Source organism: Canis lupus, chromosome 6 (assembly GCF_003254725.2).
Source record: "Canis lupus dingo isolate Sandy chromosome 6, ASM325472v2, whole genome shotgun sequence".
NCBI classification, from domain to species: domain Eukaryota; kingdom Metazoa; phylum Chordata; class Mammalia; order Carnivora; family Canidae; genus Canis; species Canis lupus.
This window is the reverse complement of record NC_064248.1, coordinates 38193726-38205719: the sequence shown is the minus strand read 5'-3', so window position 1 is coordinate 38205719 and position 11994 is coordinate 38193726. Positions and strand designations below refer to the sequence as shown.

At 63.3% G+C, this 11994-nt stretch overlaps 2 protein-coding genes across 3 annotated transcripts; both read left to right on the top strand.

Annotated features, from left to right (window-relative positions):
- Nucleotides 1–472: 472 nt before the first annotated feature.
- On the top strand, nucleotides 473–4079 carry PRSS33 (serine protease 33). Its single transcript, XM_025416871.3, has 6 exons — nucleotides 473–1882; nucleotides 2227–2259; nucleotides 2364–2526; nucleotides 2610–2875; nucleotides 3111–3280; nucleotides 3469–4079. Exons 1-6 carry the CDS (start codon nucleotides 1840–1842, stop codon nucleotides 3625–3627), a joined length of 834 nt encoding a protein of 277 aa, XP_025272656.1. The 5' UTR covers nucleotides 473–1839; the 3' UTR covers nucleotides 3628–4079.
- Nucleotides 4080–7168: 3089 nt separating this feature from the next.
- Nucleotides 7169–11769, top strand: ELOB (elongin B). Of its 2 annotated transcripts, none has more exons than XM_025416865.3 (4): nucleotides 7169–7318; nucleotides 8339–8473; nucleotides 9427–9532; nucleotides 11605–11769. In XM_025416865.3, the coding sequence occupies exons 2-4, from the start codon at nucleotides 8351–8353 to the stop codon at nucleotides 11715–11717; spliced, it is 342 nt and encodes a 113-aa protein (XP_025272650.1). In that variant the 5' UTR covers nucleotides 7169–7318; nucleotides 8339–8350; the 3' UTR covers nucleotides 11718–11769. The 2 variants fall into 2 exon arrangements, with proteins under 2 accessions (XP_025272650.1, XP_025272649.1); XM_025416864.3 differs by lacking the exon at nucleotides 7169–7318 and adding an exon at nucleotides 8046–8193.
- Nucleotides 11770–11994: the final 225 nt, after the last annotated feature.

Genomic DNA, 11994 nt, shown 5'->3' with positions numbered 1-11994 from the left:
TACGTGTTTGCATCAGCTAGGCTCCACTGCAGGCTGGGCCTGGGCTGCCCTAGCTCATCTTCACAACAGCCTTTTACAGAAGAACAACCTGCCCGCACGGTGTCAGGCCTGGAGATGGAGCGTGCCACGGCCTAATGGCAGACACCTAGGGCTGGAGCGTGGACAGCAGGGTCATGCCCGCCGTCCACCGCAGGTGAAAAGCTGGTGCCAGGATGCCACCAGGTCGCCTCTCCTGTGGCCCTCGCCCTCACCCCCAGCCTGCCGCCCTGCTCGGCCCGTTGACTCGCGCACGGTGCCTGCTCTGCGCTGGGCTCGACTCTGGCCATGGAGGACTGTTAGGGACTGGATGTGCGGGTCCCCCCCAACGTTCACATATTGAAGCCCAACCTCCAGTGCCTATATTTAGAGATCGGGCCTGTATGGAAAGAGTCAAGGTTAAGATGGTTCCTGAGAGTGGGCTCTGATCCCACAGGCCCCTCTTCTTGTAAGAAGAGCGCTCAGAGAGTGCGCCCTGCGTCCAGCACCTGCCCCCCACCAGGCGGAGAGGGGACCGCAGCCCATGCAGAAGGAGCGGAGGTCGCCGAACAGGACCCACCTCCCCAGCACCTGGTTTATGGGCCTGGCAGCTTCCAGAACGTGAGAGATGTTCATCCCAGTGGCTCAGTCTGGCGTTGGGTTCTGGCAGCCTGAGCCGCGACAGACACCCAGACCCCACCTCACAGAGAGGAGCCGGGCAGATGTGACTCAGGCCCCCTCCCTCACCGGGAAGGGCGACACCAGCAGGAGGGCCGGGTTGGAGGGACTTGGAGGGACCGCTGCGAGATGCGGAGTCCACCAGGTAAAAGGGCGCTCCCGAGCCTGCCTTCCAGGTGGTGGACGCAGCCCAGGCCCCACCCTCCACCAAGCCTTGTCCCCAGCATCTGCCCGCGTCACTGGGGCCAGCAGCCTCACGTCCTGGCCACACCCAATTCAAGAGTGGACTGTGCCCCAAGGTCAAGTCTGCGTCTGCTTCCAGTCACGCGAGGAGCGCTGGCGGCTTAGAATTAGGGCAGAGCGCAGAGCGCGGGTCTGGGTGGGCTCCTTGGGGCAGGTGGGGTCGCTGCCGCGCTGGGGTTTCGGGACAGAGCAGTAGTGTTGCCAGCGCCGGCGACCCGCAGGGACAGCCAGGGACCTGCAGGGACAGCCGCGAGTGAGGCTCAGGCTCAGGATTGTCCAGAGCTGCCTGGCCGCTGCCCCCCCCCCGGCTCCTGCCCCCGCCCCCCGGGCCCAGCTCCCACCCCAGCTCTCGGCCCCTTGGCCCAAGCCGCATCCTTTGACAAACCCAGGTGTCCCTTTCCTTTCGCCTGGAAAGTGCTGCTCAAAGCATCTTTGTTTGAGGCTGCCGGTGAAGCCGCAGCCCCGCCCTGCCTCCTTAATCGCCCCGGGCAGGGCCCCCACCCCCTCTGGCCCTTTAAGCCCCCAGGGCCTCCCCTGCCCAGTCAGCAGGGAGTGCACCAGCCAAGCGGGTGAGAGCAGGGCTGGGGGCTGCCAGGAGCAGGCGCCCACCAGGAAGTAGGGGCCGGGCGGGCTCCAGGGCTCCAGGGCTCCTGCGGACACGAGGGAGCTCACATCTTGCAGGGGTTGGGGGGACAGCCAGAGCCCCTGGGGTGTGGGCAGAGGGACGTGCATAGAACCTGTGCCCCGGGGAGATGCCCAGGACCTGGGTGGGGGGCGCTGAGGGAAGGCAGAGGGTCTCTGGGACCTGGGGCTAGGACCCTCCTCTCCTGTCCTTGCAGGTTCAGACCAGAGTCTAGACCCTGAGCGGTGCCGCCCTTCCCCGGGCCCAGCCCCGAAGACAGAATGACGGGGGCTGCCTGCCTCCAGGCCTTGCTCCTGCTGCTGGGTGAGTGGGGCGCAGGGGCTCGGGGTGTTCTCGGGTGTCCTGTCTCATCTCTCTCTGGCATGGTGCCCCTAGAGTACTTCAGGGCACCCCGATCTGGGCTTCATGGGTTCCCATCTCTCCCAGCTCAGGCCCATGTGTGTACCGGGTGAGACCCCACCTGCCAGTGCCCGGGGGAGGGTTAAATCAGGTAACCAGGCCAGCCTGCTGATTGCACAAAAGCCTGGCACCAGCTCCGAGCGACCAGTACGGTCCACCCTCCTTCCTAATCTGTGACCTCCCTCCTGCTCACCCCGTTATCTGACACCAAATTCATAATCCTGTCCCTTCTCTGCTTCCTCCTCCAGGAGCCGCTGGGACAGGGACGCTGGAATCCGCAGGTAAGGAAGCCATGGAGTCCCTGGGCCAGCCCCTCCCTGACCTGGGCCCTGTGTCTCCTGGGCCCCAGCTCCCCCCCGCCCTCGGTCCCCCTTGTACCCTGCAGCCTGCGGGCAGCCCCAGGTGTCCAGTCGCATCGTGGGGGGCCGAGATGCCCGGGATGGACAGTGGCCGTGGCAGGCGAGCATCCAGCACCGCGGGGCACACGTGTGCGGGGGCTCGCTCATCGCCCCCCAGTGGGTGCTGACGGCGGCGCACTGCTTCCTGAGGTCAGGGGGGTGCGGCCGCGGGGGGCAGGGGGAGGCGGGCAGGGGCGGCCAGCGCCCTCAGACGCCCCCCACCCATGGCGCAGGCCGACGCGGCCATCTGAGTACCGCGTGCGCCTCGGGGCGCTGCACCTGGGCCCCGCGTCTCCCCGCGCGCTCTGGGCGCAGGTGCGCAGGGTGCTGCTGCCCCCGGACCACAGCGAGGAGCGCGCCCGCGGCGACCTGGCGCTGCTGCAGCTGCGCCGGCCGGTGCCCCTCAGCGCCCGCGTCCAGCCCGTCTGCCTGCCCGAGGCCTGCCCGCCCCCTGGCACGCCGTGCTGGGTCACCGGCTGGGGCAGCCTCCACCCTGGAGGTGCGGTAGGGGGCCGGGGGGGGGGGAGGGAGGGCGGGGGAGGCGGCCCTGGGCGGGGAAGGGGGAATCCCAGCCACCGCGCTGTCCCAGTCGGGCACCACCTCCGACCTCCCTCCAAGGACCCAAACCTCCCTCCTAGCTCCTAGCTGGATGGCAGAGTCCAGCCCCGCCTGGCGGGTCACACTGTGAGCCCCCGCCTCTCCCAGTTCTCAGAAGCCCCCCTTCCTCCCCCCAGAGCCCCTTCCGGACTGGCGACCTCTGCAGGGAGTCAGGGTGCCCCTGCTGGACTCGCGCACCTGTGACCGCCTCTACCACGTGGGCACCAACCTGCCCCGCGGGGAGCACATAGTGCTGCCGGGGAGTGTGTGTGCCGGCTACATCCAGGGCCACAGAGACGCCTGTCAGGTGTGGGAAGCTGCCTGGAAGTCTGGGGTCTAGCTCCCAAGCCCAGCACCCTGCCTCCCTAGAACCCAACACCCAGGGCTGCCTGTCCTGGACCCCAGCCAGGAGGCACCACCTCGGGGACTGGAGCCCCGGGACTGCCATGCCAAGTTGCCAGATGGCCCAGACCTAGGTTTGCCTTCCTCCTGCAGGGTGACTCTGGGGGACCCCTGACCTGCGTGAAATCTGGGCGCTGGGTGCTGGTGGGCGTGGTGAGCTGGGGCAAGGGCTGTGCCCTGCCCAACCGTCCAGGCGTCTATACCAACGTGGCCACCTACAGCCCCTGGATTCGGGCTCACCTTAGCCTCTAGTGCAGTAACACTGACCCGGAGCTAGAGGCTGGGGGGTCCCTCCGACGACCTGCATGTCTCCCCCACCTTGCCCCCTCCTCCTTGAGGCTCACAGGTGTCATCCATCTGTTCACCCCCTGCCCCCCTGGGGCTCACCAAGCCCAGCCGCCAGCCATCCTGCAGGAGCCTCCCATGTGTCCTGGTCTCATGATCCCTCTCTCCCCTTCTGTTCATATTTACCCTTTCCAGCTCCAACCAGGGGCTGGGCCTGTGTCCCCAGAGACAGACAAGCCAGCTGGTGCCCGGCCCGGCCTCTGTGCCCCCTTTTTTTGCAGGAAGTCAAGGAGATTCAGGGACCCAATTCCTCCCCGCAGCCTCCAGATAAGAGCCCCCCAGGCCAAGCCTGAACCCGGCGGAGCCCACCCAGACTTCTGGCCCACAGAGCTGTGATTTAATAAACTTGGGTTGTTTCAGGCTGCTATGTTGGTAATTGTTGACTACAGAGCAATAGCAAACGAACATAGACCTCGCCTCACTGCCGTGGAGGTGCCCCCAGGGGTCTAGAAGGCTCAGGAGCCTGGGGCACCTGGCATCATGCCCTCTACCCAAGAGGGGCTGAGAGCCCCAGGCAGGCCTGGCCAGAGCTTCTGCTGTGCCTGTTGTTTGTGTGGCTACAGCCATCCTCCCAGGGGGAGTCTGGGGCTGTGTCTCAGCCATGGCAAGGCCCACAGACCCGGGCCACTCCCCTACCCCCACCCCTTGCCCCCTGCATCTGAAAACTGCCCTAGGCCCCTTGCAGCTCCCTGCCCACCCTTGTGGGCCTGGGACCCGGTTCCTATCCCCCCCTGCCATCTGCTTATCCCCAGGCAGAAGACCATCCAGCCCAATAGATACAGCTCAGTGTCTAGAACTACAGAGGGAATAGGAAATACCACCACCTGGAAACCCCAAAGCCTAAAGGGGGCAGTGGGGGAGGACACGGAGGCCTGCCTCAGAGCTGCAGCTGCTGGGGAGGGCCTGAGGCTTGCTGGCTCCCTGTCCCTGCCCTGGGGGAGAGGGTAGCTGCAGCAGGCTGGTGCTGCTGGGCCAGGCGCACAGACTGGGCGGGGGGAGTGGGGGACTCCAGACTGCTCTCTCCCTGCGGCCGGGGCCCATCCATCTGGGGAAGCACTTCACTATCCTTGGGGGACGGTTATCAGGGAGCAGGGTGTCCAGGACAAGGTATGGCTGTGGGCGCGTCAGCAGGGACCTGGTGGTCCCTGCTGGGTGATGCTGGCCACCCCGGCTCCTTCCCTCAGCCTGGAGCCTTCCCAGGGATGCCTCCTGTGGCATTAATATGGGAACAAGCCAGGGGCTGGGAGGCCGTGGGCCGCAGCCTTGGACCTGCTGTGATTTCAGTAGCGGTCCCTCCCTGCCCCCTTCAGAGAGCCCCGTTTCTGAAGTATAGCCTGGGAGCTAAACAGGGGGGTCCGGAGCTGGAGGGACAGGGGCTGGCCCTGGAAGGGAAGGGTCAGCGGGTGAGAAGAAATGAGCTGCTCCACATTGAGCCCTTACCGGATGCCACGCGATGGCTTGGCCACACCAGCTGCTGGGATCCTCACCTGACACCCAGGTGTCACACGGGAAGCCAAGGCCCAGGGTCCTGCTGCAGCTGGTAGATGGTAGGCTGGGATTCTGGGATTCCCGCCCAGGGTCTGCTTCTGGAGGCAGCTGGGGATGGCAGAGGGGGGTCATAATCCCCTCTCCTCTCTCCACTTCCCAGCAGTGCAGGCTCCCGGCTCCCCTCTTCTCAGCCCCTTCCTGATGTGCAAGTTGCCTCTCTTCGCCCAGCAGGCTCAGTGGCACAACAGCCTGTGCTGGTGCATCCTGCCTGCCAGCGAGGTCAGCAGGGGTGGGGGGGACTTGACCCTGCATCAGCCACAGCTGCTTACTGCCCCTGGCCTCACGGCACCTGCCTGACCTTCGAGGCGACAGGCTAGGAGGCTGTGCGGCCAGGAGGGGAGCACCAGGGCAGCAGGGCTGGTCCTGGGAAGTCCTGGGCATGGGGCATGCTGGGATCCCACCTCAGGCCGCCATTTGCTAGCTGCCCACCTGCTCTGGCAGGTGATGCTGCAACCAGATGGCCTCGCCTCCTCCAAGAGTACTGACTTGACCTCAGTATCCCCTCCTGTCATCTGAATGGATGCCACCCACCCTGCCGTAGCTGCTGGGAAGGCTAAGGAAATGGCTAAAGCGCTCACCCTTCTGCCCGCTGGGCACGAATGCTGCACCTGGCACGAGCACGCTCTCGGCGGCTCCAAGAACACCTCGTGGGTGTTTTCAATTTCACCGATGGGCAGACAGGCCCAGAGAGGTTAGGGGGCGTGCCCTAAGGCCCACAGCAGGTGAGGCGGAACCGGGTCAGAGCTGGGCAGCTGACTCAAACTCCATACTGAGCTGTAAATCTTCCCTTGTGGGGATGAAAGTAGTTGTAAAACACTCTACAAATGAGAGGCACCCCAAGAACTACCAGTCATGATAATTATATGATAATCAATGCTTTTAAAAAAAGGAGAGGAAGGCCAACTAGGCTGCTGCCCTCTCCTTGGCACACCCTTTCCCTGCCCCGTGCTCTCCTTCCTCAGCAGTACAGGATCTAAGGCCTCCAAATCTCTGTAGCAAAGATGCTGAGATTAAATGGAAATCTTGGGCCTGAGCCAAGGACTAGCCGCCCTGTTACTCGCCCACTGCCGCTGCCGCTGCACGCAGGCCATGATGCGGACGTGGTCAGCCTGGGGCTGGGGAGCCAGGGGAAGCCAGGCCGCCCAGGCCCAGGGAGGGAAGAGTGACAGGAGGGGAGAGGACTGTGGGGGCCCCCCCAAGGAGGCAGGGGCTAGAAGTCAAAAATGAGTAGTACGGTTGCAGTTGTAGAAACACCTACTGAATACTGATTTTTTTTTTTAAGATTTTATTTGAGAGAGAGGCAGAAAGAAGTGCGTGGGGGGACAATGGAAAGAGAGGGACAAGCACACTCCCCACTGAGCATGGAGCCCCGATGCGGAACTCCATCCCAGAACCCCAGGATCCCGCCCTGAGCCACTCAGATGCCCCCTGAACACCAACTTTTTTTTTAAGATTTATTTATTTATTCATGAGAGACACACAGAGAAGCAGAGACAGAGGGAGAAGCAGGCTCCACGCAGGGAGCCTGATGCGAGACTCGGTCCGGATCCCGGGGTCACGCCCTGAGCCAGAGGCAGACGCTCAACCGCGAGCCCCCCCGGGGCGCCCCCGAATACCAATTCTTGATGAAAATCTGCAAACTTTACAAACAGCTGTTCCGTCGTCTTAAAGAAGACGAAACTGAACTCTAACTGCCGAAAGCTGCCCTGGGGGGCAGGTGGGGGGCCAGGATTTGGATCCCAGGTGGTCCGCGCGCGGAGCCTGCACCCCCCCTCCCCCCCGCGATTAGTAGAAGGAAACCGCGCTCGGGGTGCAGGCGGGAGGCCGGCAGGGGGCACTCGGCCTCCCCGCCCGGCCGCCGCAGCCCCGCGGGACCAGCCGCCCGCGAGCGCGAGGAAGCCGCTCCATTCCAGGGGACATGCTGGGGGTGACAGCCGCCCGCATGGCCCCTTCCCTGCGGTCTCTCCCTTGTCCTGCCGCGCAATTCTCTGCCGTCCCCCCTGAAGCCCAGTTTTGCTGGTAAAGCAACTGGCAGTTTCCGTTTCTTCGGGTGAGTCGCCGTCAGCCACCGGCTGGACTCAGGCCCCGCCGGCGGCATCTCCGGGTCCCGCCCGCTCGCAACTGTCAAATGCAGCCCCCCCCGAGGGGCGGAGCCGGCGGCGGGGGGCTCCCGCGGCTCCTGGGGGCCCCGCCAGGGACCTGGCTGAGGCTCGCGCCCTCCCGGGGCTGGCTGCGTCCCAAGGGGAGCTGCGACCGCGGGCGCGCGGCGGCCCCGCCCCCCCGGGGCCGAGCGAGTTCCCCTGACCACCCCCGACCCCGACGGCCGCTTCCCGGAGTCCCTCCAGGTCACCAAGCCCCGCTACGGCTGGTCGTGGAGATGGGGACGGCCAACCACGGGGGCGGCCAGAAGACCCAGAACCTCACCCCCGTGGCGGCCAGGGAGCCCCTCAATTATGAACAGACCCTCCTCCCCCCCCCGACACACGCAGCAGCCAAGGGGTCGCTGCGGCGCGAAAGTTGTGCCGCCCCGATGACCAGGATGCACAGCGGTCACAGCCCTCCCAGGCCCGGGGGTACTCCGCACTCGCCGGGTCAGCCCCCCTCGTTCCCCACGGAGCGCCGAGGCTGCGCCCACACCTCCTGACCGCAGGCGGTGGGGGGCGGGGGGCCTTCCGCTCTGCCACTCCCAACATGGCGCCGCCACCTGCCGCGCCGGACCCCGTCCCACGCCCACCACGCCACGGCGCCAAGATGGCCGCCCGCCGCGCGGTCCGGCCGAGCCGGGGGCGCATCACTTAAAATGGCGGCCGCGGGGCGGGGCCACCGGGCGCGAGGCACGCTGGGGCGGGGCGCGCGGCCTGCCGGGAACGGGGCGGAGCGCGGCCGCGCCGGCGCGTCGAGGGGGGACAGGCAGCCGCCGCGATGGTGAGCGGGTGCGGGGGGAGGGGCGGCGGGCCGGGGCCGGCGGGGGGTGGCGGAGGGCGTCGGGCCGCGCGGGGCTGGGGGAGTGGCGGCCGGCGGGGGCGCGGGGGGTCCGGGCTCCGTGCTCACGCCGGCCCGCCGCCCCCAGGACGTGTTCCTCATGATCCGGCGCCACAAGACCACCATCTTCACGGACGCCAAGGAGTCGAGCACTGTGTTCGAGCTGAAGCGCATCGTCGAGGGCATCCTCAAGCGGCCGCCCGACGAGCAGCGGCTGTACAAGGTGCGGCGCGGGCGGGAGGGCGGGCGGGGGCGGCAGCGCTGCGCGGCGGCCGCGTCGTTGGTGTAAACAGTGGCCGGAACTCCCCCCGCGTGGAGGCGAGGCGGCCGGCTGGGGAAACTGAGGCTGGGCGAGGCGGCCTCGCAGTCCAAGGTCAGCAGCGGCCGAGCGCGGGATTGAAGCCCCGGCCCCCGCCCCCCGCGGGCCGGTCGGGAGCGCCCCCAGCCCTGATGGGCGGCAGCCGAGCGGCCCAGCCCAGCGGGCCTCCCTGCCCCTCCCCCGAGCTCCTGCGAGGCTCTGCAAGCCCGTCCCGCCCTCACTGGTCAGTCGCAGCCGTGCGGCGAAGGCGGCTTGGGCCGCTGGGTCTTCACGGGGCAGGCTGGCCGTCGCCTTGGCCCGACGCAGGGGTCCAGGGGCAGGGGCCCCGCTAGGCCTCGCCGGAAGTCACTCCCGACGGAGCTGGCCGCGGTCAGTCCCTGGGCTTCCCCGCTGCGTGTGCCCCTTCCGGGCCCGGTGCTCTCTGCTTTCCGGGTCGGCTGCCCTCGGCAAAGCCCCTGGCTGCCCAAAACGGTGCGAAAATTCTGGTAATTCCCATCTTACAGATGAGAAAACCACACCTTCCAAGAGATCCACCACTTTGTCCAAGGTGGCGGAGCTGGGATTTAAAGCAAGTCTGCCACTGGACACACTGGGTCACTGAGTCTTAAAATTAGGATCACTTGGAGTTTGGTGGGGAAAGGAGATTGAGGAGCCCCAGTCTGGGAGGTTCTGGTTTTGGAAGTAATGCACGTAGCCCTGGAAGTCGTGTTTGGTATGCTCTGGGGGTGGTTCTCAGCCCTCCTGGGGGCCATCTATCTTCCCTCTTCTGACTTTCAGGGTACTTGCTGACCAGGGAAGTCCTTGGGACTCACCCCTCCTGGGGCCTCTCCCAACACCCTGCCTGCCTCTCTCCTCAGGATGACCAGCTTCTGGATGATGGCAAGACACTGGGAGAGTGTGGCTTCACCAGTCAGACGGCGAGGCCGCAGGCCCCAGCCACTGTAGGGCTGGCCTTCCGAGCAGGTGAGCGGGGGCAGCCAAAGAAAGGGGTCACAGGGAGCCTGCTGCTGTTCCTCCCAGCCTCTAGGGCAGTGTCTTCTGACAGTGTTTCCTCACAAAGGGGGGGAGGGGCAAAGGAGATGCTTGTCGAAATTGAAGCCTAGGGACTAGGGGACGCCTGGGTGGTTTGGGTGGTTTAGTAGTGCCTGCCTTCTGCCCGGGGTCCTGGGATCGAGTCCCACATTGGGCTCCCTGCGTGGAGCCTGCTTCTCCCTCTACCTGTGTCTCTGCCTCTTTCTCTGTGTGTCTCATGAATAAATAGATAAAATCTTCAAAAAAGAAAAAAATTGAAGCCTATTTCACAAGGGATTGAGGTATTCCTAATCACAATACCAGCTTTGTTTTTAAAGAGGTCTTAGTGAGTCCTGGGCCTTGTATTTTATTTCCATTGTCCTATTTAATACTCCGCAGCCTGAGAGGGAAGCACTGCTGTCCCCACTTTGGAGACATGGACGCTGAGGCTTGCTGGCAGTCACGGGGAGAGCTGTGGTTCAGATGCAGACAGGCGGGACCTTGCCTGAGCTGGGCACCATGCCAAGTAGTCTTTGCCAGGCATCGCTTAATCCCACGGCATCTCTGTGCATTCCAGACTGGTATTGTGCCCATTTTAAGAATGAGTAGCTGAGCCTGAGGAAATTAGGTCACTTGCTGGGACTGACAGGCCTGGAATTGATGTTCAGCCCCTGCCCTAGTATTTAAAAATCCAAGGGATACCTGGGGGGAGTGGTTCACTGCTTTCCGTATATGTCCTGCCTATAAGAAAAAGGCTTCAATTTTAACTGGACTGGCTGTTGTTTGCTCCTCCCACAGGTTACTTTTGTTGCAAAATGTATGGGGGGGGGGGTCCTTATAGAGTTCTAACACAGGACTCTTCCCACCCTAAACTGGCTGCTCAGTCAAATCAAGTGTTAAATAGCATTTTTCCGGACTATTAACCAAAAATGAGAGCGGCGATGAGAGAGTGGTCATTGCAGATCTGTAGCTTGGAAGATGAAGCCATTATTAAGCTGGGGCAGGGGATCTTTCTTTCAGTTCACTGTTGACATCTAGGTTGGAAAATCGTGTGAGGGGTCTTGTGCCCTACAGGATGTTTACCGTCTCTGGCCATTACTATGGAGGGCTATACACCCACTCTGCCAATTGCTTCAAAACCCTGCACCAGGAAGAGATAAAGTCTCCCTGTTAGAAAAAAGTGCAGGAGAAAAGTGAGGAAGCAGGGCTCATTTGCTCTGTGCTGAGGTGACAGGAACAAGAAGGGCCCTTTTGGAACTGGTGGTAATGGGGGAAGCAGCTGGTCAAAAGAAATCTCCATTTTGGCCAGTGGTAGGTAAATACTCCTGTAGCAACGCACAGGCATTGGAATGCACCGAGTTGGTGTTTTTGATAATTTTGCCAGCAAGAGGGAGGAGCAGAGTGGAGAGGCAGAGACCGACTTCCAGCTAAGCGGGGAGCTAGGAATCAAGACCTGAGCAGAAAGCAGATGCTTAAGCTTAAAGGACTGAGCCACTGCTGCAGTGCAGGGGCTATATAGGATGGTGGGGGAGGGCTTCTCTGAGGTGACTTGGGGTTGACACTCAGCCTGCCCCCAACCAGCCACTCGCAGTGGGAATTCTCAGGATCATCAAATACAAAGGCCCTGAGGCAGGAAAGAGCTTAATGGGGAAACTGGGAGCGCAGGAGACAGGTAGACCAAGGTATGGATGTGTAGACTTGGAATTTTATTCAGAGTGATGGGGAAGGTATCGGGAGGTTTCAGGTAAGGGAAGAACAGTCTGGTTTGAACTCAGAATTGTGTGGTAGAGAAAAACTGTGAATGGAACAGATGGTGGAGATTCTGGGTGAGAGGAGACAAGTGGGTAGGGGTCAGTACATGGGCACACTGGTAGGTGCAAAGGGTTGAGGAGGGACAGGGATGTTGGAGATGGGCAATCTGGGTAGGAGGAGACTCCCTCTTCAGAGGTGGGAATTTGCCCAGAGGACCCCAGAAGCTAGAGGTGGCTGCTCCCTCCAGCTTTCCCCACTCCCCTGTCCACCAGATGAAGCTTTCGAGGCCCTGCGCATTGAACCCTTCTCCAGCCCACCTGAGCTGCCAGACGTGATGAAGCCGCAGGACTCAGGAAGCAGCGCCAATGAACAAGCGGTGCAGTGAGAGGGCCCTGGGCCCGCCCCCAGTGCCCCCCAATAAAAGAGATTTGGGTGTCTGCCTGGTTGCTGCCTTTTTTGCGCACCCTCTTCTGACTCAGGCATTACCCTTTTCCTGGGATGGGGTCTGCCCCCCATTCAAGACTCCTTCTTGGGCCCTTGCTTGCTAGGCCAGCAGGAGAGACCCCAAGCTCTGTGGGCCCAACCGTCCACCCCCACCTGCCCGAAGCCCCTGGCAGAGGACTGGGAGGTACCTGGAGCCCCAGAAGATATTTCTACTCAGC

Bases quoted from the DNA above. Each gene is read 5' to 3' on its own strand.
- PRSS33 (XM_025416871.3), top strand. From the start codon at position 1,840: ATGACGGGGGCTGCCTGCCTCCAGGCCTTGCTCCTGCTGCTGG. The intron at 1,883-2,226 runs GTGAGTGGGGCG...TTCCTCCTCCAG, and splicing joins GGCCTTGCTCCTGCTGCTGG to GAGCCGCTGGGACAGGGACG. The intron at 2,260-2,363 runs GTAAGGAAGCCA...TGTACCCTGCAG, and splicing joins AGGGACGCTGGAATCCGCAG to CCTGCGGGCAGCCCCAGGTG.
- ELOB (XM_025416864.3), top strand. The intron at 8,474-9,426 runs GTGCGGCGCGGG...CTCTCTCCTCAG, and splicing joins ACGAGCAGCGGCTGTACAAG to GATGACCAGCTTCTGGATGA. The intron at 9,533-11,604 runs GTGAGCGGGGGC...CCTGTCCACCAG, and splicing joins AGGGCTGGCCTTCCGAGCAG to ATGAAGCTTTCGAGGCCCTG.